The sequence below is a fragment of the Lissotriton vulgaris genome, chromosome 7, assembly GCF_964263255.1.
Source record: "Lissotriton vulgaris chromosome 7, aLisVul1.2, whole genome shotgun sequence".
NCBI lineage: Eukaryota > Metazoa > Chordata > Amphibia > Caudata > Salamandridae > Lissotriton > Lissotriton vulgaris.
The window spans coordinates 779855201-779881411 of record NC_141695.1 but is presented as its reverse complement, the minus strand read 5'-3'; the positions used below and the strand labels follow the sequence as shown (position 1 = coordinate 779881411).

General features: G+C 47.3%; 1 protein-coding gene across 4 annotated transcripts in view; it reads right to left on the bottom strand.

Moving 5' to 3' along the window:
• CEP131 (centrosomal protein 131) overlaps positions 1 to 26211 on the bottom strand; it is a 448463-nt gene that overhangs the window by 314814 nt on the left and 107438 nt on the right. For all 4 annotated transcript variants that reach the window (XM_086931022.1, XM_086931025.1, XM_086931023.1 and 1 more), the window contains 4 exons: positions 11631 to 11748; positions 10634 to 10753; positions 10181 to 10343; positions 9058 to 9155 (listed from right to left, as the gene is read on the bottom strand). In XM_086931022.1, coding sequence (XP_086787148.1) covers positions 9058 to 9155; positions 10181 to 10343; positions 10634 to 10753; positions 11631 to 11748 — 499 coding nt within the window. The remainder of the gene's footprint in view (positions 1 to 9057; positions 9156 to 10180; positions 10344 to 10633; positions 10754 to 11630; positions 11749 to 26211) is intronic.

Sequence of the window (26211 nt, the reverse complement as noted above, 5' to 3'; positions counted from 1 at the left end):
AATCAATCAATCAATCAAGGCATTTATAGAGCGCGCTACTTACCCAGAGGGTCTCAAGGCGCTTGGGGGAGGGGGTGGGGTGCCGCTACTGCTCGAACAGCCAGGTCTTGAGCTTCTTCCTGAAGGAGAGGTGGTCTTGGGTCAGGCGGAGGTCGGTAGGGAGGGTGTTCCAGGTCTTGGCGGCCAGGTAGGAGAAGGACCTTCCTCCTGTTGTCACTCTTCGGATGCGGGGGATGGCGGCGAGGGCGTGGTTGGTCGATCGGAGGTGGCATTTGGGAGCAAAGAAGTTGAGGCGGTTGTTGAGGTAGCTCGGGCCTTGGTCGTGTAGGTCTTTGTGTGCGTGGGCGAGGAGACGGAAGGTGATTCTCTTGTTGACGGGGAGCCAGTGCAGGTCTCTCAGGTGTCCGGAGATGTGGCTGCGTCGGGGGATGTCGAGGATGAGTCTGGCTGAGGCGTTCTGGATCCGCTGGAGTCTCTTCTGGAGCTTGGCGGTGGTTCCGGCGTAGAGGGCGTTGCCGTAGTCTAGTCGGCTGGTGACGAGGGCCTGGGTGACCGTCTTCCTGGTCTCGGTGGGGATCCACCGGAAGATCTTCCGTAGCATGCGTTGAATCAGGACACGGAGATGGCGTTGACTTATCTGGTCATGGAGAGGGAGGAGTCCAGGATGAAGCCCAGGTTGCGTGCGTGGTCTGTCGGTTTGGGTGCTGTGCCCAGGGCGGGGGGCCACCAGGAGTCGTCCCAGGCGGAGGGCGAGGAGCCAAGGATGAGGACTTCCGTCTTGTCTGAGTTCAGTTTCAGGCGGCTGGTCGTCATCCACTCGGCTACGTCTTTCATCCCTTCGTGGAGGTCGGTTCTGGCGGCGGCGGGGTCGTTGGTCAGGGAGAGGATCAGCTGGGTCTCGTCGGCGTAGGAGATGATGTTGAGGTTGTGCTGGCGTGCGATGGCCGCAAGGGGGCTCATGTAGACGTTGAATAGGGTGGGGCTGAGCGAGGAGCCCTGAGGAACGCCGCAGATGACTTCCGTGGCTGCAGATCTGAACGGTGGTAGGCGGACTGTCCTTCCAGTGAGGAAGGAGATGATCCACTCCAGTGCCTTCTCCTGGATTCCGATGTTGCTGAGGCGCTGCACTAGGGTGCGGTGGCAAACAGTGTCGAACGCCGCAGAGAGGTCTAGGAGGATGAGGGCCGCTGTTTCACCGTTGTCCAGCAGGGCTCGGATGTCATCGGTGGCAGCGATGAGGGCGGTCTCGGTGCTGTGGTTGGCTCGGAAGCCAGACTGTGAGGGGTCGAGGGATCCATTCGTCTCGAGGAAGGCGGCCAGCTGCTTGTTGACGGTCTTCTCGATGACTTTGGCTGGGAACGGGAGGAGCGAGATGGGGCGGTAATTATTGAGTTCGGTGGGGTCCGCTGTTGGTTTCTTTAGTAGAGCGCCGAGTTCGGCGTGCTTCCAGCTCTCAGGGAAGGTGGCGGTGTCGAAGGAGGTGTTGATGATGTCCCGCAGGTGGGGTGCGATGACAGCGTCGGCCTTGTTGAAGACGTGGTGGGGGCAGGGGTCGGTCGGAGATCCGGAGTGGATAGAGTTCATTGTGCAGATGGTGTCTTCTGTGTTGATCTCGGTCCAGGCGCTGAGGGTGGTGGTGGGGAGCGTTGGTGCGGTCGTGGGGAGCGTTGTTTGTGGGCTGAACCTGTTGTGTATGTCAACGATCTTGTTGTGGAAGTAGGAGGCGAGGGAGTTGCAGAGGTCTTGCGACGGGGTGATGTCGTTGTTTCCGGCGTTGGGGTTGGAGAGCTCTTTCACGATGTTGAAGAGTTCCTTGCAGTGGTGTGCGTTGTTGTCCAGCCGGTCCTTGAATGCTGTTTTCTTGGTGGCGCGGATCAGTTGATGGTGTTTCCGGGTGGCGAGCTTGAGGGTGGTCATGTTGTCCGGTGTTGGCTCCCTTCTCCAGGCTTTCTCGAGAGCTCGGCAGTTCTTCTTGGAGCTCTTGAGTTCGTCGGTGAACCATGGGGCCTTCTTGCTGCCGGGTCTGCTAGGCGGGGTCCTCAGTGGGGCAAGGTCGTCTGCGCAGTTGCTGATCCACTTCGTGAGGTTGTCGGCGGCCTGGCTGGGGTTCGCTGAGCTGGCGGGGGGGTGCTGGCTCAGGGAAGCGGCAAGCTGGTCTGCTGTGATCTTGTTCCAGTTTCTTCGAGCAACCTGTTGCTGGTGGTGGTGGATCGTGGATCTTCTGAAGGTGAAGTGGACGCAGCTGTGGTCCGTCCAGTGGAGTCCGGTGGCGTGGCTGAAGATGATGTCCTTGCTGGATGAGAAGACAGCGTCGAGTGTGTGTCCGGCGAGGTGGGTGGGGGTGGTCACTAGCTGCTTGAGTCCGAGATTGGCGAGGTTGTCAAGCAGGGTGGTGGTGTTGCGGTCGTTGTTGTTCTCCAGGTGGAAGTTGATGTCCCCCAAGAGGATGTAGTCAGCGGAGGGGAGGGCGTGCGGGCAGATGAAGTCAGCGATGTCTTCGCTGAATTGTGTGCGTGGTCCCGGGGGTCGGTAGATGAGGGTGCCTCTGAGGGTGGTTTTGGGGTCCGTGTGGATCTGGAAGTGCAGGTGTTCGGCGGTTTTCAGGGTGTCGTCGGTGTTGGTTGTGATGCGGATGGTGTCCCTGTAGATGATGGCGATGCCTCCTCCAGTCTGGTTGCCGCGGTCTCTTCGGGTGATCTTGTAGCCCTCTGGGATGGCGATGTCGGGCGCTGAGGAGTCGTTCATCCAGGTTTCCGTGAGGAAGGCGACGTCAGGAGCCTTGGTGTCGAGGAGGTTCCAGAGTTCGATGGTGTGTCTGTGGACGGAGCGGGTGTTGAGTAGGATGCACTTGAGGTGGTTGCTGCTGGTGTTCGGCTTGGCGGGTGCTAGTGCGGGGCAGGTCCGGTTGCAGGAGAACTTGCAGGCGTGACAGCTGAAGGGTCTGTGGGTTCGTCTCGGGGTGGCTCGGTAGCATCCCGGGATTCGGCCGGTGTTGAGGGTGACGGCGTCGTACGTCCGGCGGGCGGGCTGGGGTCTGCGGGGGCCAGGGGTCCTGGCACTGGGCGCGGTCCAGGCGCGGACGGGCGCAGTCGGGCTTACCTTTGGCGCGCCTTCGGCGCACAATCGGCGCACCCGCTGCGCGTTACCGCTGCGCGTGCGCACAGTCGCCATTTATGGCGAAGTGCAGGGAGGGAGGGGCAGCTGGGAGGCGGGAGCGGGGAGGAAGGGGGCGTGGCTACACTCCCCGGCGGCGGGAGTCGGCAGCGGGGAGCGGGTGCAGGGGTTGGCAGCACAATGGGGGGGAAACCAGGGGCAGCACGGGGAAAAAATACACAAAATTAGGAGGGCACAGTAAAAATAAACAATACAGCAGGAACAGTGCAGACAGGGCTACAGAACGCGGAGGAGACAGCACGCGGGGGGCGTGGCCTGAGGGCGGACCCGAGGGCGGGAAGGCTCTTCGAGGCAGGCAGAATCGGCAGGCGGGGGCACACGCAGCAGCTGGTGGCCGTGCGGCGCGGGGGTGTCCTACAAGCATTACACAAGAGTCATGCACCATCGAGGAACTCTCGGTCGCTCTCAGCTATATCCCCCAGAGCACTCCCTTCCTGGTAGGAGGGGATTTGAATTGCCACTTTGAGCCCCTCTCAGGTTTACTGGATGGACTTTCCCAGGAGGAGGATGCAGTGTGGTCTGTACCCCCCACGGCAGCCCCCTCACCCAGATCTTGGACTCCTTTTGGATGTCCAAATTACCGCCACAACCTTGAAACATGGTGTGCGGGCCTGCAATGGACGTATAAATTCTGACATCCCCCCTAAATGCACATATAACAGAGTGGGCCGGGAGTCAAGACTGGATTACATTCTGGTCCCACTTTTCTTGTGGTCACACATTATTGACTTCCGGGTGACACCCAGGGAGGACAGCGACCATAACGCTCTTGAACTAGAATATGCCCTTCCTGGCCTAGACGATAGAGGGGCGGTGGCAGATGCCCCAGCCAATGGGCTAGCGCCGACTAACAATAGATGGAGAGTGAGGTGGGAGAAGCTAGCCTCAAATCCAGAGAAGGTTTCAGGGCTCTATGCCCGGGTCATCCCCACACTTGAAAAGGTTTGTGCAATAATGGAACACCCCAGCACTCAGGGCACATATAAACAGCTGTGGTCGGTGCATGAGGACCTTATCAAGTCTGTGGCTGAAGTTCTCTTCTCGACAGGAAAGAGTGGTGGTGGTTGTTATATCCGCCCCACTTGGTATAACGTTGCATGCCGTAAGGCCAAATCAGACCTGTTGACTTCAATTAAGGAAGGCAGAGACAGATCTGTGATACGGGCCAGGAGAAGGGTCTACAAGCGCCTGATTACCCATGCCAAGAGCGAATGGGAACAGGAGAAATGGGAAAACCTTTCTATTTCACTAGCTTGTAGGGATTCTCGCAAATTCTGGCGTATTGTCAACACGGGGTCTGAGGAGTTAGCCTTGGCTATTGAACCCAATATTTCAGCCAAGGCCTGGCAAGACCACTTCCAGTCCCTTTATAGGGTTTGACTAACAAATCCCCACCGACCACTAGCATATTATTAGAAGGGGACCCCTTCACAGAGATGGAGGTACGAGCAGCCATTGCAGGCCTGACATCAGGCAAGGCGCCAGTTTTGGATGGTCTACCGGAAGACTTATTCAAACAGGAGCCTGATGTATGGGCGCCCTACTTGATGACAATATTTAACGTTGTTCTGAGGGGTATGGAGGTCCCCTGTACTTGGCTGGGCACAGAGATTGTTCCCATATTTAAGAAGGGATCGCACCTGCTCCCAGCCAACTACAGGCCCATCAGCCTCATCGATGTACCCCAGAAAATATTTGGTAGGCTGATACTTCATCGCCTCCAAAACTGGATAGAGGAATTGGCCATCTTGAGTCCCTACCAGGCAGGGTTCAGAAGGGGGGTCTCAACGACGGACCAGATCTTCCGTCTGAATCTCCTGTTCTGGAAGACTGCGGCAATCGAGGGCGGCAGCTTGTACACGGTATTTGTGGACTTGCGAGCAGCCTTCGATTTAGTGCCAAGAGAAAGATTATGGACCGTTCTGGCAGAGCTGGGGATCCCGGCTGACATTCTGTCAATCCTGATAAGACTTCACCAGGGGAACTTCGCTCGGGTCAGGTGTGGTAGAAGCGGGGCACTCTCGGGAAGATTCCCCGTTGACAGAGGGGTGAGACAGGGTTGTGTGCTTGCACCGACCCTGTTCTGCCTCTTTGTCAACGGGGTAATCGACCACCTGAATAGGCTGGGTGACATCGACGCTCCCAAGCTCAATGGCAGCAGGGTGCCCGCTATTATGTTTGCGGACGACACCCGGTTACTGTCCAAGTCCCCTATGGGTATACAACGGGTCCAGGACGGGTTCTCGACTTTTTGTGTGGAGCGTGGGCTTGAGATCAACGCCCTGAAAACTAAATACATGATTCTCAACCCTCCCTCCTCAACTCGCCCCAATCCTAACATAGGCCCACTGAGATTAGAGAGGGTCCTCACTTTCGAATACCTGGGGGTAACCATTAATCAGAATATGACCTGGGACTCGCATCGGACCAAGGCCAATATGAAACTGGTGCAGTTAACGGGTGGCATTTGTAGGATGGGAAGTAGGTCGACCTACAAGCCTTTTGGTCCCCCCCTCCAAATCTATAAAATGCAGGCAAGAGGGGCAGTTACTTATGGGAGAGAATTGTGGGGCCACACACTTGCCCAGAATCTTCTGATCACGGAGAACAACTTCATTAGGCAGCTGGCAGCCCTACCACCAAGCACACCCCTTCTCCCGTTGAGATTAGACCTGGGTCTCAGACCTATTACAGAAGAGCTGGGACTAAAACCAATAACCTTTTGGCGCAGATTCTGGAGCACGCCAGAATTAACAAACTACAGGATCGCGCTCGAAGAGATCCTACGCCTACCCAATGCAACACACATCCCATGGCTGAGATATTTTAAACAAACATGCGAGACCTTAGGAAGACCAGAGCTATGGCTAGATCCGGGAAACGCATGCTGTAGGATCCCACGCAAACTTCTTACGAGGGATTTTTACAAGCAAACGTTACTTGCCTCAACGGGGAGTACTAGGGAGGGGTCTTTAACAAATTTGTTTATTAAATCCAAAGACTCATATCATCTAGAGCTTGTCCTTGATGGCATCGGTCCCGTTCTGACCAGAAAAGATTTCATGCAGTGGCGATATGGCACCCTCCCTCTTAGAGCATTTACTAATCGTTGGGCTCAGCCCCCGCATTCAGCACAGTGCCCGGTCTGTTCACACCATCAGGAAAATGACCTGCATATCATATTCTTCTGTAATTCTTACCAAAGATCTAGGAAGCACTGGCTTGTCCCACTTCTCAAAAACTTAGGTTTCAGGCACTACCTCCCAGCTTATAGAATTTTAAAAACGGAACTGTCACCCCCGATTGTGTTTGCAGTGGCAAAATTCCTAGCAGCGATGTGGCATACCTGTAACCGCTGCATTAAGTCAGATATGATCTACGATAAATGAAATGTATCGATGATTCCCAAATGTAATGTCCTGCAACTGATTTTAACAGGCCAATTGTATTGGTTTTTAAACTCTGTTTTTATTTGATACTATTTTATTCCTTCTAAATTGCCTGTATTTCTTTTATGATCTAAATAGATCGAAATAAAGATTGAAATGAATGAAGTACAGTTGACTTATTTGCTATTTAAACGTGTGTTGGAAAAACCCAGATACCCTACAGCCTTTCTTTTCACACTTCATAAAGCAGGTAAGACCGTTCACGTTACAAAATCCTGGAACTCTGCAATCAAGGAAGGAAAAGTAATTGTAAACTGACCACTGACCTCTGTCTCAGAACACAGAGCAAAGTGACAGTATAAAAACAAGCATTGGCATAGCCAATAGATCTCGCCTTTGGGATCTTATGAGCATTTAGTTATGCAGCACAATATCCTTACTGCAACAACATTAACTCTTGCATGGCTAAACACTTCTAAGGTCCCAAAGGCGAGACCTATTAGCTATGCCAATTCTTGTTTTAAGTTGTCTGCTCTGTGACTACCTTGCCCAGTTCCCGCTTTTTGCTTTGCATTCCCTATTTTAAAATGAGAGAAATACGACAACCCGTCCCAAAATGCACACCAAAAACAGGGATCTGGCTGAGGGAAACCTGGGGAGCTCTGAAAATGTGGGCAAGTGAGCAAAATTAGGATAGTCATCTCGGTTTGGAAGGCAGCAAAGGATACTAAAAAGCGGTAGCAGAAGAGATGGGACAAGCAGAACAAGGATAACTTGGTCTTGGAAGCGAACTTCATCAGCAGAGTCTTCTTCTTGGAATTCAAGACTGGGAAATGATGCAGACATCTGCGACTACAGGAGATGGCGCCACCGACTCGCAGTGCTGCATGAGACCAGCTCATCGCCATTCAACTCCTACAGCGCACGCCTGTCTTGCTGTGGACAAGGATTGACATTGAAGAAGGACTAAAGAAAAGCTCACTGTTACTGAGCCAATCAATAGAACCACGATGATAACAACAAAAGAAGGACAAGCTGGAGGAGTAGCTACAGTATCAAACAGTTTTGCTTTCAGGGCAACAATAATGCTTTAGGAAATGGAAGTTGATTAAAGATTTGAAAAAAGGAGACCGAATTTGAAGTTGGTGATATTCCACAAACATTATTTTCTAATAGAAATTATGGATAACAGCTATCTTTTTATATACATATATCTATGCAAATATGCTTAATATTACACTATGGAGCTTAATATTGTAGGCCCATGGTGAAAAAAGATACCTGGTAATTTTGCTTGGAATAATTAAAAAAGACACAGTCTAATATGGCCACCACTGTAACATGCGATCCGCCCATTAATTTTCATAGGCAGATTCTAGTTTTCGGTTCACTGCTGGCTATATCCGTCATTCAAAGCAAAAGATAAGCTACTGCTCACTAACGAAAGTGTGATTGATTGAATGCAGGTCACGATTTGGCACACATTTAGAGAGGCTTGCGTTTAGTTAGGATGGCTTTCCATGCGCGAAGGTTTTTTAATTCATTAAGTCTAATGAGAACAAGACGCACTCTGTGGTGGGGGAGCGGCATTGAAGCGAGGCGCGCGTGAAGGCAAAAGTAAACCAGGAGTTGTATGTGCGCGTGCCGCGAAAGTGCATCGCGATCCACTTAATGACCCGTGACAGGAGGAAAGACAGATGGCAGCTGCGAGCGTGCACACTTTCGTGCACGCAAGCTTGAGGCCACCAAAATGCCCGTGGTAGCACTTTGAAAACAAGCTTTCTAAAGGTCTCGCAGAGCAGAGCTTGCACTGGCTCAGGCGAGATCTAAAAAGATTAACAGGCATCTTTATTGCTCCTTCACTTTCTGACAGAACAGAACACATGTTCTTTGTCAACTCGCCAGAACAGGCGAGTGGTTCCTACATAGAGCTCAACCTGATAGAATCTGACTCACCATAGCAAGTGGGGTGAGTAGATTTTTTGAGGCCTGCATACTCACATTACACAGTGGCGGACTGGGTAGTTATAGTTAGGGACCAGAGGAAAAGCATTTTTTGGGTTTGCTTAGAACTTTGGCATCATTTGATGAATCTACACAAAAGATTTCCAAAATGAGTCTCATTTACCTCAACCCTTCCTGAAAGTTTCGGGGTGATCCATCAAGCGGGGGCTGAGAAATTGGAGGGTTAGGGGGTCCCAAGATGCGATATCCCCATAAATGTTTCCATATAAAAATTGAACAGCGATATTGCATAAAACTGCTTAACAGAAGTACACCAAATTTGGCAGACAGCTAGATCTTGATCCAGAAAGCATGTTTTTGTGATAGGATGTAAATCCATTGAGTAGTTTAGGAAATTAAGGCTCAAAATTTTAAGATATTTCACGCCGCAGAGGATCCATGGATCCAACAGATCTTGAGAGAAGGTCTGATTGGCTGGCACTACTTTCACACATAGAGTTAACGACAACACCATCAAAAAGTAATTTACCTGTGGAATTTCATCCACCTTTTTAGTCGATGTAGGAGAAACAGAGTCCGAAGGCTGGAAAACTCCCTCTAGCTCTGTGATACCATGGAAACCCAGACCTAGAAAGTACCAAATACAACATGCTCAGATATCTATGCACACACTTCTCCTCCCAAAAAAAAAACATGCAAAGGTGTTCACAGATGTTGGCTCCATTTAAACTTCTTTTACTTCCATGCCTCCACAAGCAAGTATATTTTCATATACCCAATGTGACTTAAAAACATGTGGGAGGCATAGAAAAAAACTCACAACAATTTGAGAAATAGATCTCTTACTATCATACCTCCAGTCTTTGAATATTTGAGGAAAGGGAAGCTTCAGGCTTCCTTAACAAGGTCTCAACAAGCTGGTAGAGTTAAAGTACAGTTATGTTGTTATGCATGTGTGAAGTGGGATCCCGTGATAAGTAGATATTAGGACCTGAAATGCATTTCAGTATGGCTACTAAACTTTGTAAAAGGCCAAATGTGGCAACTTAGTGGTCTCTAGGTTTTTGCAACCGTTTTGAGCATTCACCAATAGTGATAGGTTTTAATTAATGATAGAACAGGCACGTTTTTATAGCACTGCATAATTTCAAGTGTGGATTAGCCTTGTAAACAAGCTATTAGATTTATATACCACATTTATGAGGCAAGTGCTGTGAGGCCACCTGGCAATCATCATCTTTCCATTGAGCCACTGATGTGACCAGCAACACGCAGCATTTTCAATGAGACTTGCTGAACATATCATAAAATCCCAACTTAGGGTTGGAGAACATTATCATCAGGAGCCACTCTAGCTGCAAACATCTCCGTGACTGAGCCTGGTCGTGTCAACAACACAGCACCGACATCATGCCTTACAGCCAGCACACAGCACTATCAATGGAGCCTGGAATCTGACATGCACTGGAAGAGCACACTACTATCAAACACAGGGGTACCAAATATCGATGGAACCCACAGCACACACCACAAGCTCTGTGCCTTGGACCTACTGTTGCTATCAATTCCTGGGGCTGGTAACACACATAGCTACCACTGGATTATGTGGCCATGTCATTCAATAGCTACTTGTATAGCATAGATGGCCTCACCTGCATTATTCGTCTTGGCACTACTGGGAACTGCATTCTTCGGCATGAATGCTCTGATGGGTCTCTTCTTTGCCACAACACCACTTTCCTTTAGTAGCTGCAGCTCTTCCTCTGCAATCCGCCTGTTTTCCAAGGACTTCTGGGCCCGCTTCTGGCGCAGCTCCTAGGACATCAAGACCAGTGTTAGTCTGGGACAGGGTGTCAACTCCCTCTCCCCTCCATTTTCCAATCAACCACCTCCATCCCAGGTTGCTTCGGTCGCAACTACATCTGCAACAGTGGAGTATGCCAGTGGGAATGGGAATGAGTTGTCACTACTACCACAATGGACAGGTACAGAATGGGCTTAGGGGCACTCTGAAAAGACTGTTAGCCATCCTGAGCAGGTCAAACCTCAGGAGACAGATGGTACTTGAAAAGAGTTAGATCTCATTAGACACACTCCCTGCCCACCTGAATGGCTGCTATCCTCGCCTGCCGGGCCTTTTCCTCACGGATTTTCTTACGCTCTTCTTCTCTCCTCTGCTGTACCTCCAAGGCATTACCTTCCTCAGCAAGTTGCTGCTGCTTTTCCTTAAAGAGGGAAATAACAGTTTTCAATCAGTCGGTCTCTCTTCTCTGCCACCTGCTAACGCCATTTATAGAATATCTCAATTTTCAATGTCACTTCCCAACCAGAGAGCAAAGTGATCGAATGTAAAATGGGACCAGTGTGGAACCAGGAGACCAGAGTTCTAAATCTGGCTTCCCTGCTTAACCAAAATGGAGACACTCCTTGTATCTCGCTGTAGCTAAATGCCCTTTTCGTAATAGATCAGAAAAGCACAGCTTTACATCAGTAATAAATATTATCTAAACATTTGTGACAAACTTTGTTTAGTAGTGAAGCAGGAGGAGCAGCCACAGCCTTTGTAGATAAGAGTGGTGGGGCCGGGTGGGGAGGGATTTCGATATACAATGACAAAGGGAAATTAAAATATTTATACATTTTCCCTCATTGTCGTCTGTCGAAATCCCCCCACACCTGGCCATACCGCCCCACTGTTCTTACCTGCACGGGCCACGGCGGAGTAGGATTTAGTTTTGCAATGAAGCAGTCCCCTTGCTCATACTGTTTATTAAGGAGGGCCTCACCTACTTCTCTGGCTCTCCTTTACAGTACGACACGTGAACAAAGTGAATGATACACAATAAACAGAATTGCATGAACAGCCCCTCCTTATGAAAAATAGGTTCCACAGCCAGCAATTTGTACAGGGAGGGTGGTGGAAAGGAGGAAGATAGTGGAGGGGAAGCAGTGGGGAAGGAGAAGTAGGAAAGGAAAGGGAGAGGCCAGAAGAGACTGGATTTGCTTGGGAAGAAGAAGGACTACGAGAAGGGTAAAGGAAAAGAGGGGAAGAGAAGCTCAAAAGAAAAGGAATTAATTGAGGAGAGGCTCCAGAAATCTTACCTCTTTCTTGCTTGAGAGCATACGTCGGAGAGCAGCAGCGCTTGCCTGGCGCCTCTGTGAATGTCTCCTGTACCAGCGCTGAATAGTGATGGCGGCATGGTTCACCTGCTGGATAAATCTACAAGGTGAGAAATAAAAATATGTAAAAATCAAGAGAAGGCAGGAAGAGGGAAATGGAGAGTGTGATGAGCCCTCCTCATACACAGGGTCACAATCAAGAGAGAGAGTCAACCTCGAGCCCACTGACTATAAGAAAAAGGTATTTCCCCCAAATTCAGTGGGCCCATAGTAGGTGACTCAAGAAATAAAAGGAAAATCCTACTTACCAGTATGCCTCTGTTCTTGGCATGTGGAGCTGCAGAGTCTCACACTGTGCATTAGATCGCCACCTGGTGTTGGGCTCGGATGATTGCATGTTGTTGTCGTCTTGGAAGAAGTCTTTGTAGTCACGAGATAGGTGACTCCTCCCTTGGACAATAGTGTGCATGGGCATTGACTTCATCCGTAGATTGTTTTTTGCCATGATGGGAAATGATGGAGTTAGTAGAAATAGAGAAAGGGATGTCCATGTGTGTGTATCTAATTAAGATAGAACTGGAACAGATACAGGCCCCGGGGATGCGGGTGGGCGTGTTAGACTCTGCAGCTCTACATGCCAAGTACAGATGCATACTGGTAAGTAGCATTTTCCGTTCGAGGCATATGAGCTGCAGATCTCACACTGTGCATTGATTGTACAGCACTGTCCCCCCTAGCGGTGGTCACCTGTATCTGTTGCAGTAGTTTGAAAGAGAGTTTTGAGGACAGCGTAGCCTACTGCAGCTTGCTGCTTGGATTGTACATCAACACTATAATGTTTAGTGAAGGTGTGTGTTGTAGACCATGTTGATGCCTTACAGATGTCTTCTAGGGGAATGTTCCCTGAGAAAGCCATGAAGGCTCCTATTTTGCGTGTGGAGTGCGCTCTAGGAGGAACTGTTAATGTACGTTTTGCTTTGTGATAGCATATTTGTATACATTTTACAATCCACCTTGCAATTCCAGCTTTAGAGATGGGGTTGCCTTTATGTGGTGGAGAGAAAGCTACAAACAGTTGCTTTATTTTACGAAAGGATTTGGTCCTATCAATGTAATAGAGAAGAGCTCTTTTCACATCTAGTGTGTGTAGAGCTCTTTCTGCCACAGAGTATGGGTTTTGAAAAAACACTGGCAACTCTGATTGATTTTGATGAAAATGAGTAATTCGTTTAGGAAGGAATTTGGGATTAGTCCGTAGAACCACCTTGTTACGGTGTAATTGTAAAAATGGTTCTTGTATAGTGAAAGCTTGAATCTCACTAACTCTCCTAAGAGAGGTAATCGCCATAAGGAAAGCGGTTTTCCATGTAAGGAATTGCAGTTCACACTTATGTAAAGGTTCAAAAAGGGGCCCCATGAGCCTGGTAAGAACAATGTTTTGGTTCCACCCTGGAGAGAGTGGTAACCTAGGAAGAATGATTAGTTTTAATCCCTCCATAAAAAGCTTTAATTGCAGGTACTCTGCATAACGATATATGTTGTCTATTTTGTAAATATGCAGCAATTGCTGCAAGATGTAAACGTATAGATGAATATGCTAGATTACATCTTTGTAGATAGAGAAGGTAGAAGATGATATTCTGGATGGAAGCATATCGAAGATGCAGTAAATGGCAAATCTCTTCATTTAGCAGCATAGCAAGCTTATAGTAGTAGGCCTTCTGGCTTCTTTAATGATATTCATACAGTCTGGTGGCAGGAAGGTAACCAAACTCTAAGACTTCAGGAGCCAGATCGCCAGATTCAGTTGACTTGGATCTGGATGTCTGATGTCTCCATGGTTCTGCGTTAGCATGGGTGGTGTCAGACACAGTCTTTGGTGTGGAACTAGAGAGAGTTCCATCAGTGTGGTGAACCATGGTTGGCGTGCCCATGTGGGAGCTACTAGGATGAGTTTGAGAGACTGTTGTCTCAGCTTGTGAACTACTAGTGGTATTAGTGGGATTGGCAGAAAAGTGTACACAAATCTGCCTGACCAGCTCATCCATATTGCATTGCCCTTGGACAGCTGGTGTGGAAACCTGGCGACGAAGGTTGGGCATTTTGCATTTTCGTGTGTGGCAAACAGATCTATGTCTGGATGACCCCACTTGTGAAAGAATGGTAGAAGAACTTGCAGATGTAGTTCCCATTCATGAATCTGTTGTGTCTGTCGACTTAGCAGGTCTGCTATCTGATTGTGAACTCCTGGAAGGTGTTCTGCAAGCAAATATATGTTTTGTGGAATGGCACATCTCCAAATGTTCCGAGCGAGCTGAGACAGTTGCAGGGAATGTGTGCCTCCTTGTTTTTGAATGTAGTACATGGCTGTCATGTTGTCTGTGCGGATCAAGACAGCTTTGTTCTGTATGGGTACTTGGAAGGATTTCAGTGCTAGGAATATTGCTAGCAGCTCTAGGTGATTGATGTGAAGCACTTTTTGTTGAGCAGTCCATTTTCCTTGAGTTGTATGGTGGAGCAGATGGCCTCCCCATCCTGTGAGGGATGCTTCTGTTGTCAGTACTATTTGTAGAACAGGTTCGAGGAACAGCCACCCTTTGGACAGGTTTTTGGTGTTCCACCACTGGAGAGAGCGATCTCTGCAGCTGTCCACCAACACCAGGTCTGTAAGTTGTCCTTGCGCCTGATTCCACTGATGTGCTAGGTATTCCTGCAATGGGCACATTTGCAGTCTTGCATTAGGTACAATAATAATGCAAGATGCCATCGTGCCTATTAGTTGCATGAACACTCTGGCTGGGAGAGTGTTGGTTTTGAAACTTTGTGACTAAGGTTTGAATGTGCTGTATCCTGGCTGGACTGGGATAAGCTACAGCTGTATTGGTGTTTATGGTAGCCCCTAGGTATTGATGTACATGAGAGGGCTGGAGATGTGACTTGGTGTAGTGGAGTGTAAACCCCAAGTTGTGCAGTGTTTGAAATGTGCGTAGGACACACTGCTTGACTGACTTGGCTTTTATGAGCAAATCGTCTAAGTATGGGAAGACGTGGTTATGTTGTCTTCGGAGATGTGTTGCTACTAGTCTAGTCTAGTCTGGACATTTGTATTGCGCACATATCACGTCCAAAAGGAGTCTCGTGGCGCATGCAGACAGTCCTGAAGAGGGAATGAGCCATAGAAAGAACTTTAGCAGAAAAGCCAGGTTTTTAGTTTTTTTCGAAAGTTTGTATGTTCTATGATGGTACGAAGACTCAGAGGTTATTTATTCCAAAGGGATGGTGCCATAAAAGAGAAAGCAAGACCTCAATTTCTGGCAGTTTGAGCTCTAAAAGGCGTGAGCAATAACTTAGTGCTCGATCTCAACTGCCTGCCAGGTCGATACCATGTAAGTTTTTGGGTCCAATATTTTGGTCCCCGTCCATACACGTATTTATGACCCAGACATAAGGTCTTAAAAGTGATTCTTTTTTTACAGGGAGCCAGTGTAAGGTTTTCAAACATTGCAATGAAGGAGATCTTCGAGGCAGGCCTAAGACCAGACGAGCAGCCGTATTCTGTAAAACCTGCAGTTTCCTGATATGGCACTCGTTTATGGCAAGGAGTAGTGAATTGCCATAGTCTAGTCTATTTACAATCAGGCCCTGAACCAGTATTTTACGTGCTTCAGCTGGCATCCATTTAAAGATCCTGTGTAGACTCCGCATAATTCCGAAACAGGTGCCCACAATATGGTTAACTTGGTCCTTCATGGATAAGTTGTTATCCATGTGGAAGCCTAAATTGCGGACTGATTCCTTTGGGACAAGACACTCCCCCAGTTCCGAAGGCCACCAGTCCTGGGTCCAGTGCTCACTCGCTCTCCCAAATAACATAACCTCAAACTTACTGCCGTTAAGCTGAAGGTGGTTTTGGCTCATCCAGTTTTTACCTCTAACATGCAATTTCTAAAATGCCTTTTTGTCTCATTTGCGTCAGGGCCAAGTGTGACCAGTACCTGCGTGTCATCGGCGTATGACAACACGTCAAAGCCGCATGCTCTGATCATCTTGGCCAGGGGGGCCATGTAAACATTAAAAAGCGAGGGGCTCAAAATAGAGCCCTGAGGCACACCTCTTGACGGGCCGAGTGCTGGCCAAGGTTCTGTCTACTTGTACAGTAGTCGTCCGGTTGGTCAAATAACTGATAAACCATCTCAATACCTGCCCTCTGACACCACACTCCCACACCTTCTAATCAGGATCTGGTGGGAAATGGTGTCAAAGGCGGCCGACAGATCTAAAAGGACAAGAATAGAAGACTGACGTTTGCCCAAGGCAAGCCTAATATTGTCAGCAACCTCGATCAATGCGGTTTCCGTGCTGTGGGCTGCATGGAAGTCAGACTGTGATGGATCGAGTAGGTCATTTGTCTCCAAGTAGTTAACCAGTTGTTCATTTACAAATGCTTCCAACACTTTCCCTGAATATGGCAGCAGGGAAATGGGACGATAGTTTGTAAAAGCATTTGCATCTGCGGCAGGTTTTTTCAATATAGGTCCGACTCCTGCTGCCTTCCAGATTTTAGGAACCTCCGCTTCTTCCAAAGATTTATTTAAAAGGCTAGAAAAACAATCCACTAGCGCCGGGGCAAGGGTGGCAAATAGTTTAGAAGTTAATCGATCATTGAGGGAGCCTGATTTAATTATCCGCCCTACTAGCATGGTTTTTTCATAATCAAGAAATTCAAAGGTGGCCCACCTCGGGGAGGATTCGTCTGTATATGAAGATTCATTTATATAGGAGTCATGCTCTGGATACTCAATAGATGTAGTATCCGGTCCAAAGGAATTACATATGTTTATGATTTTATCCTCTAGGAATTTAGAGAGGACTGCTAGGCACTTTGTAAACACTCTTGGTGCAGTTGTGAACCCAAATGGAAGGACTTTGAACTGATAGTGTTGTCCTTGTAGTACAAATCTGAGATACTTCGTCTGAGAAGGAAATGTGGAAGCAGGGGTCTTTGAGGTCTAGTGTGTTGAGGAAATCGCCTTGTTGCAGCAGTGGGAGCACTTGTTGTAAAGTGATCATGTGAAAACGATCTGAGTGTATATACAGATTAAGAGGCCTTAGGTCTAGAATTGGTCTTAGTGTCCCGTCCTTTTTCGATATTAGGAAGTAGAGTGAGTAAACCCCTGTTCCTTGATGTTGCAATGGAAATAACTCTATTGCGTCTTTTTGCAGCAATGAGAGTACTTCTTGTATGAGCAGATTGTTGTATATTATTCCTACCTTTGTTTCCATGCTTTCCCTTTGGTTAGCCTTATGTCATATATTCCAGAATGTAGGTGGCTCTGACTCTTCCTGGGATTCTAGGTTGAGACAGTTTGTGCCTGGCCAGCTTGTGTTGAAGATGCCTGCTGTTTTGCTATTGCAATAAACCTGCTGTTATACACTGGAAGTCTCCGAGTAATCTACTACACAGTTCTAGATGTTCTGTGGACATTGGACGCTGTCTGGGTGGTATATGTGGAGGGGTAGCTGTAAGCTCTAGGCAGTAACCATAGTGGATAATTTGTCTTACCCACTTGTCTGTTGTAATGGAATTCCAGACAGGTAGGAACTGTGTTAATCTCCCTCCTACAGGAGTAGAATGCTGTTGGGGGAGCTGAAGGAAGTCACTGTTTAGTGGTGGAGGAGGTTTGATTGTTGTTATTACCTCGACCTCTTCCCTTGTTGCAATTGCCTCTGTAGCCTCCTCTAAAGTATCCTCTATTGGAGGATGTTTGTGTATTTGTCTTAAAGGAAGCTGAAATGGGACACCAAAATCGCGTTAGGATCGCGCAAAGCGTCCTACGATAGACAGGGGACTCTGTAAGGGCAGAAAACGTTAGCCCAAGCTAAGAATGGCCAAAATGCCCCCTCAACAGCCCCAAACCCAGGAGAGACAGAAAAAGACACTTAACTTGCTGCTGAGCAGCGAAGAAAGAGGAAGAGGAGGCAGCAGAGGAGCACAAGAAGAGAGCTGCAATGGTTACAGAGACTGACAAAAGACTTACGTTTTAAGTTCCTGTTTTCCCAAGGGTTCATGAGAAAAGTAGTTTTATATGTGTTTTCTTGCTGCTGTGGAAAATAAAGTGAAGAATGTAAGGCATAATCCTCGCCTCCGAGGTCTTAATAGAATTGGAACTTACCAGCACTTAGGCTAGGCAAATTTTCATTGTATGCTCCAGCTTGTTTGGAGCCTCCTCTGTAGAAGGAGCGACGAAAGGAGCCTCGTGCTTGGGTGGACTGCAGAGCTCCCATCGACTTCGCTGTGTCAGCGTCTTTCTTAATTTTTTCAAGTGCTGTGTCTACCTCTGGACCAAACAATTGTTGGTTGAATGGTTGATTTAAGATAGTAGTTTGCACTTCTTGCTTAAATCCTGAAATGGTAGCCACGCGTGACGTCTAAGGAGGACACTGGTGTTTATTGCTATGGATGCAGTGTCTGCTACATCAAGTGCACATTTAATGGAGGCATTTGATATTAGTTTACACTCTTGTATGAGGTCATTTGCTTGTGCCTTATATTGGTCAGGTAGATGTTGTAAGAGCTTCTCTAACTGATCATAATGAGCCCTGTCGTATCTTGCGAGGAGGGCCTGTATGTTAGCGATGAGCCATGTATGCTAGCTTGGGCAGCTATTCTTTTCCCTGAAGCGTCTATGAACTTTGATTCTTTATCAGGAGGTGGTGTTTCGCCTGATGTTGAAATTTCCTCTTTTCCTAGTGTTTGAAACTACTAGGGAGTATAAGGGTAGCTGCTCTTTAATGTAGGCAGGGTCCCCAGGAGCTGGTCTGTACTTTTTCTCTATCTTCGAGTTTATGATTCTAGCTCGTGCAGGATCTTTAAACACTTCTGGTGCATGCTTAATGACTCCTTTAATCATTGGCAGTATTTGCACAGATTTTTGGGAGTGTTCAAAAGTGTCTAATAAAAAATCTTCCTCTGCCTCATCTGAATGCATGGTGACATTGTGATAGATGGCAGCCCTATTAATTAAGTGTGCAAACCCAATATTGTCTTCTGGAAGAGAAAGTTTAGATGGATATGTGGGTCAGGAATATCGGGTACATCCTGTGGATTTCGATACTCCCAGTCTGGTAAACCTGTTGGGTAGGGAAAAGGGTCATCTGGGTCTCTCCCTCCCCCCCCCCCATGCTATACTCATCATCATCAACATCCTGAGGAGGTGTATGTGGTGGAGAATGAGGAGGAACATTTTGAGGTGAAATGTTTAAAACAGGGGTCTCCAAACCGGTCCTGGAGGGCCGGATCCATGCCAGATTTTTTGGATATCCCCATTGAGATACATGTAGTAATTTTAAAAATCTGGCATGGATCCGGCCCTCCAGGACCGGTTTGGAGATCCCTGGTTTAAAAGAAGAGGAGGAGAATGAGATACAGTAGAAGGGTGCAAAGGAGATGTGGCAGAATCCTTCTTCTTGACAGGCACTGGAGGTGTAGGTGCTGTATCGGACTTCCTCTTCCTGTGTGGTGTAGTGGAAACATGTCCTGTTTCTGGATCAATGTAGATCCTTTTTTGTAAAGGATCTGGTTGGAAAAGCTCCCTTTCTTGAGGCACAGCCTTTGGCGCCATTTATTTCGGTTCCGAACCAGTTTGTTGCTAGTCTTTAGCCTTAGGAGCTGATGTTGAGTCCTTTGGCTAGATTTCGGCACTGAAGATATTGTCTTTGGAGCCGAAGCCTGTTTCGTGGACTTGTAAGCATTGGAAGCAAGCTTTGTCTGTTTCGGCATGGAGGATATCGGCTTCGGAGTGGAAGCTGTTTTCGGGGCATCGGAAACAGGCTTCGTTGTTTTCGGAGCCGCTTTGTCTCTCCGAGCTGACTGTTTCAGAGTGTCTTTTAGAATCGGGACTTTTTTGTTTTGGTGCAGAGGGAGCAGGTGGTATCGGCACATGCGGTCTGCTCGGTATGAAGCTACCGGAAGGCTTCATTATTTTCTTTGGAGCCGGGCTCAATGCGGGGCTTTCGAAGTGTTTTTTCGGTCTCGACTGGGCCCCGCAGGCGGAGTGTTGACCTTTGCCCTCAATTTTGGTGTTTGGGCTGAGGTAGGGGCAGTGCTACTCATGCATTGACCCGAAGGTATGGAGTCATCAGAGTCATCTGCCTCATATACGATCTGGAGATCATCGGAATCTTCTTTTGGGACGCAAGGACCTGCGTCGAAGATATCCACTGGTTCCGGAACGGTTTTCTGCATATCGCGTCGACGGGCCCTCCGATCTCGTATGGGCTTTTTCGATCGAAAGGATGCTCAGGCTGTGCAGCTGGATTCGTCGTGTTCTGGCGATAAGCACAGGTTACAGACCTTGTGATGGTCACGGTGTGGAAATTTTGCTCCACACTCGGGGCATCTTTTAAATGGCGTCCTTTCCATGAGGTGTAGGCCGCACGGCGTAGGTAGGCCCAACGGCCCGCGTCAACGACAGGAATCGAGTTGATGATTTTGAGTCGATGTTTATCGATATTGAAAGTTGTTTGGTGAAGTTTGAAGAAAATGTTTACGTGTCGAAGTACTTGAAAAGTAGATTTCGAACCGGAGCGGAAAAGTTTCATCCGAACCCAGTGGCGGTCAAAAACAATCTAAGTATGGAGTCGATGCCCATGCGCACTATCGTCCAAGGGAGGAGTCACCTATCTCGTGACAACAACATGCAATCATCCAAACCCAACACCAGGTGGCGATCTAATGCACAGAGTGAGATCTGAAGCTCATATGCCTCGAACATTTTATTTTCAATCGTTTAAAAACAATCAAAGGATCTTCATCACAGAAGTTTTCACCCACTAGCCCAAAGCTTGAAATTCTCCAGTAAAAGAAAACACCTCAGAGATGTTCTCTGTGATGGACTGCATGTACATCAGCCCCCTCTGAGCCACAGGCCCAGTGCCTCAACTGGTTTATTCCCATTCAGAGCTGCAACAATATAGATCGAGGTGGTCTAGAGCTGCATACACTAAAGACAATCAGAAATTCCATGATTAAACGGACGGGTTTTAAAGGATTCAGAAGTGTGGAACAATTAAATCTGATGGATTTGTTTGGTACATTTAAAGGTATTTAAGTAAATTACAAAGAAAAATCACAGCAATCCTGCTTACACAATACAGACAAACCAAGGAACATGCTTAGCTGCTTAATGAATCTGTCAAAAGGAGAATCTGGCTCATCCAGACATCTTTTGGCAAATCTTCAAATAGTAAGTAAGCAATATCTTTATTTGCGCTATTACTTAAAACTATTGCAGCTATAAAACTCATATCATATTATTCCATATTGTAAAACCATACATTAAATTAAGCGTAGGTAAAACAGTAATGGTAGAATTGTTCAAATTTAATAACCTTAGTTATGTGCCAGCATTTACAGTTCAATTTAGCCGAAGCGACGTTCTGACATTAATTAAAGGGATTTATTAAAATTGAAGAGTTTAAAACTGCAGTGCTAATGCAAGACAGGGTTGTAGGCAGTCTGTAGAACCTGCCATTTTCTCATTTGGCCTCCTACGTAGCGTGTTCAGGCATCGCGGGGTCTTGAGTGTGGCTCCCAGCAGCTAAAGTGAGCATGTGCAAGTTCTCTTGGATGCTAACATAGCAGTGGCTGAATCTTAAGTGCCTGGTGTGGTGGCCCAATTGGTCAGCTAAGAGTTAGGGCTTAGCATTTTTCCTGCTTTACATAATAATTGGACCAGATGGCAGGCAAGCTGGACATCCCCACCTTCAAAACATGCTTTCACTGCCCGTCTACATGTTCTTATACCCATTTATTTCAGGGCAGGTTTTACTACGAGTCTTCGTTCCTTGTCTAATCTTCTGCATATGCATAATAGGTGTAGCATGTCCTCTTTTTATTCTCCACATAATAGACAGTTGATTGTGGTCTGTGGACGTGTCCATAGGGGCAAATGAAGCGATGATGGAAGGATGCCCAGCTGTAGATGAAGGCATTTTTCCGTTGTCACTCTAGTGAAGCCAGCACCTAAGTAGGGTTGAGGAGAACCTCTGGAGTACCTCCACTAGGGGCATAATTTTTACCGTTTTATTTACCAGTTCTTTAACCCCTTCGATGCTAGTGACAAGGTCAACTCGTCATGGGCTTTACCTGCCCTGTGCTTATGACGAGTTGACCTTGTCACAAACAATGGTAAATTTGGGAATCCAGCACCCAGCGGGAAAACCCTTAGCAGCCAAGGTGTTAAAGCTTTTGTGAAACCCAGTACTCTCCCAGAGATCTCGTAGGGCCAGACAGTCTATTGAGTCTTGGAGGTATATCAGGGCTGTGCTGCCTTTTTTTGACTAAAGCTCATTCCAGAGGTTCAGAGTCCTAGATTCCGCTCCTTTAATTTTGTGCTAGCATTTGGCAAAAGTGCCCTTTCGCGCCATTTGTTGATTCCGTAAGCCGAATTGTAGTCTAATTTGTGCCAGTGAGGTGTATTTGGGTAGCTAGAATATTATTCTCATTGCCCTACTACCGTGCTGTCCAAGATCCCCGTGTCTCTTCGTAGTAGGCACTCGCTGCCATAGGTGATCGTGGGTAGGAATTTCGCTTGGATCAATGGAGGTATGGTACCTTTGCAGGTCATGCTTGGTTTGTGCATGCTTGCAGCCATGTTTCCTGTTTGTGTAAATCTGTTTATGTAGGCCGTTGCCTGATCAGGACTTCCTCTTCCTTGTGCTGTCAATCCGTAACTGCTCTTTTGTCTCGTACTTCTTTGGCCATATTTTGATCTCCGTCGCAGCTACTGTTTCTGTTTGAGTTATGACCTCTAGATGCAAAGGAGAGGGGAGACCCTTAAGCTCTCCGATACTTGAGCTTTATACTGCCGCTGTGTCCTTCATAAATGAGAATTTTGTGTTAATCTTTGGTTGGTAGTCAGTTCTTGTTGTTTTAGTTGGGGAGACACAGTCTAACTCTACTAGGACTGTGAAATCCGGTGTATCGTGGACTTCTGTCTGTGCGAGTCCCTTGTTGGGTTCACTCTGCTCTTTGCACTTTCCTTTCCTTTCCTTTTACCAGACACTGAAGTGGCTGTTTGCCTTCCTTTCCCAGACCTCATAGTGCACCTGAGGAGTTGTTGGCTTTGGTACAATTAGCCCCCCTAGAAAAGCAGGGTGAGTAGCTGAGCAGTTGGTTGACTCATTTCTTGTTCCCTCCTTATTCCTAGCAAGGTGCAGAGAGTATTCAGGTGTTCGAGTTAGCAGCTAGTCGGTGTCTCTCTAGTCTCCTGGTGCTGGCCCTTATACATGTGCCAACACCTGAATAAACGGTGCAGAATAGTGCGAAAGGGGAGCAGGAGCGTAATTCAAGAGGTAGGTGGTATACGTGATGAAGTAACCGTGTAATTGGGGAGGTAAATAATTCAGGAGGTGGAGGGGAAAACGCCTCTACCTTAAGGGAAAGAAACACTCCAGCTAGATGATGTTGCCTGAGTCTAGGTCACTGTCTGTGTCCGACTGTTGGTCTGGGCCTATAGTTGTAGATTAACAGCTTATGCGCCTTAGTACAGTGAGAAGCAGAAGAGACAAGGGTGTCAGAGGCTGAGGCAGGGGCAGTTCATGGACCCCTGCACAAGGAACAGGATGCAAAGAGCTGGGAAGCTGTGAGTGAGTGATAGTGATGATGAAAACATCAGCTTTACCCCTCCCTCCAACTCGAAATTGGTCTCCTCCAGCAGAAAAGCCCCAAGATGATCCAGCAGTCCACCAATCATCTGCCCCTCTAGCCCTCGGTCTATTTAGCCTTCTCCGCCTCTCACTTCACCTTTGCCTCAGACTCCTTATGCCAGGACTTCTGCTCAGTCTTGTTTCTCCTAGTTAGTAGACAGGTGGTGACAGTGGCTGTGCTGACACTGATAGCTTCTGACAGTTGTTTTGCTCAGTCTCCTTTCTTCTCCTCGTGTGGTTATCACTGGCAGGCGGGATAGTGAGTGGGGGTCACCAGGGCTCTACAGGTGGATCTGCATGCTGCACCGGATTTGACCGGGCCACCTCTGCAGACCGCCGGTACCGCTCGCTCGACCACCAGCTGCCTGCTGATGAGTCGACCCACACCCATTTCAGTGCCATGTTATAATCGAGGTAGGCAAGGTTAAGGTGCAAGTACAAATGGAGGATTACCCAAGTAAGATGAGAAAACTCATCTTTTCCTAAAAGAGTGGGAAGTTTCAAAGACTGCCTTGCAGCACTTGACCCTGAAGGCCCATGATGCAGCTCACTGCACTAGGTGGTGCTGCTGCCCAGCAACTCGGTCATGTGATTAAAGTGTACTTTTCATGGCATAATTGGTGCCTCCTAACCAAGACCCTTAAAGAGACATCAAGTGAACAGGCAGGACGCGTTTGTCTGTTGTTCAGCAGAAGTCACATTATATGTATTCTGAACTGGGCTCCCCCTCCATCTGGCGTTGGATTTCAGCCTAGCAGCATCGTGTGAAAGCTGCCTGGTGCAGCCACTGAATACACTCCAGTCCCCTAACCCAGGCTTATGCATTCTGCAGTATCTGATAAAATCCATGAGTTTGATTGCCTGAACCATTGTCATCTTACTACAGGTTGGATTCTATTGCACGTTTGAAGATTTCTACATCATTATATCCTGAACAGGAATAGTTTAGTTACATAACACTGTGTGAACTGTTCATTTCAGCTCTGAGTTTTTCTGTTCAATTTCACCCTTCCTAATGCTTTATTACTATTTGAACCGTCGGTGCAGAAGTGTAATATGTTTGTGAACACCATTAAAAGTTGCAACGGAGAATGTGACCTGGTGCGTGTGCACCCATCTGTTGCACGGCGTCTGTTTACAGACTGCGCTCTGTGGTAAAGAACAAAACAAGTTACTACCTGTAACTTTGGTTCCCCTGTATTGGCAACTTTCATAGATTCCCATGCTTTGTATCATTCCCTGTCGTCAGCCTGGGAGCCTCCGTAAATAGAAAATACCATAGCAGTATGTACAAAAGAGAAAGTAAGGCCTAGGCCTCATCTCATTTTGTAGCCTATCTACCTCTTTTTGTAAAGAGACCAACATTTTGCAGCAACCAATCAGATTAGCCTCACCCCATAGAACCCTCCTGAGAGAGCCTCAGATTTTCGTAGCCGTTGTGTAACAGTAACAAGTTTTGCTGAAGGCTGAGCTTTCCCAGGGGAGGAGGGTTGGCGCATGGGAATCTCTGAAAGTTGCAATATACACGAATGATTAGTCAGTCATTGCACTCCCTTTTCTTGAATTAAACAATAAAACTATTATTTTGCTTGACTGAGATGCGTGCAGCCCAGTTGTAAGGCAGCCCGCTTGAAAATCGAAAATATTTCTGGTAAACAATCATCAGTATGCCGGGCGCACAGCGACAATTAAAGTATAACAATTAACTTGCTTATTCAGAATTCAAAAAATCGTACTCAATCATTCAAATTGAACTTGAATTTCAATTATTATTAGTCATTGAAATCGCAGACATTTTTGTTGTAGATATAAAAAAATTACCAAAACATTAATCGAAATCATTGCTTAAACATAAAACGAGATTTTTAGAATAAAAATGTTTTTCTAAACATCAATCAGTGTTGAAACTAGCATCAAATGTTCATATCCATGCCCAATGAATTTCGGGATTATAAACAAATCCCTTCTTCAAGGGCTATCTGGAGCAGGGAACAAGCTCTTGCATGTCTCTCCAGAGGCTTTCCTGCCGCTTTGTGGCAATAATGAATTGCACTTGAAATCCAGCGTGAGATTCCTTGTTTTGAGAGAGGAAGTACTTTCCTAGGTGCACTAAACGCCACAAAAAGTTGAGGTAATTTTGTAAAATCCTTTGTACGTTCAAGGTAAAATTTGCGACATCTTTGGACATCCAAGGAATGCAGAGACCGTTCTGCAGGGGATGCAGGCCGAGGGAAGACATACTTTAGAACCACTGGCTCGTTCAAATGGAAATCCGAAGGGACCTTTGGAATACATTCTGGATTGGTCCTTAAAATCACAGTGTCCTTCTTGAACTGAAGAAAGCAACTAGAATGGATAGAGCTTGCAATTCTCCTACTCTCCTAGCTGAAGTGAGGGCTAAAAGGAGAGCTAATTTCCAAGACAAAATTTTTAAATCCACCCTATGGATTGGCTTGAACGGAGGTCTCATAAAATGAGCCAGAACCAGATTGAGATTCCAGGCCGGAGGTGGTGGTCGCACTGGAGGAAAAACCCTGAAAAGACCTTTCAGGAATTGTTTGATAATTCTGGCCGACCAAAGAGAATGAGCCAGAACCAGATTGAGATTCCAAGCCGGAGGTGGTGGTCGCACTGGAGGAAAAACCCTGAAAAGACCTTTCAGGAATTGTTTGATAATTCTGGCCGACCAAAGAAAAGGGCCCAAAGCTGATCTTCTGAACCTTGAAATAGCTGCCAGATGTACCTTGACAGAAGAATGAGAAAGAACTGATTTGGCCAGCGATAGAATGTAAGGCAGTATCTGATGAGGAGCTAAAGAGAATGGATGGATGTGCTCCCAATGACACCACAGGCA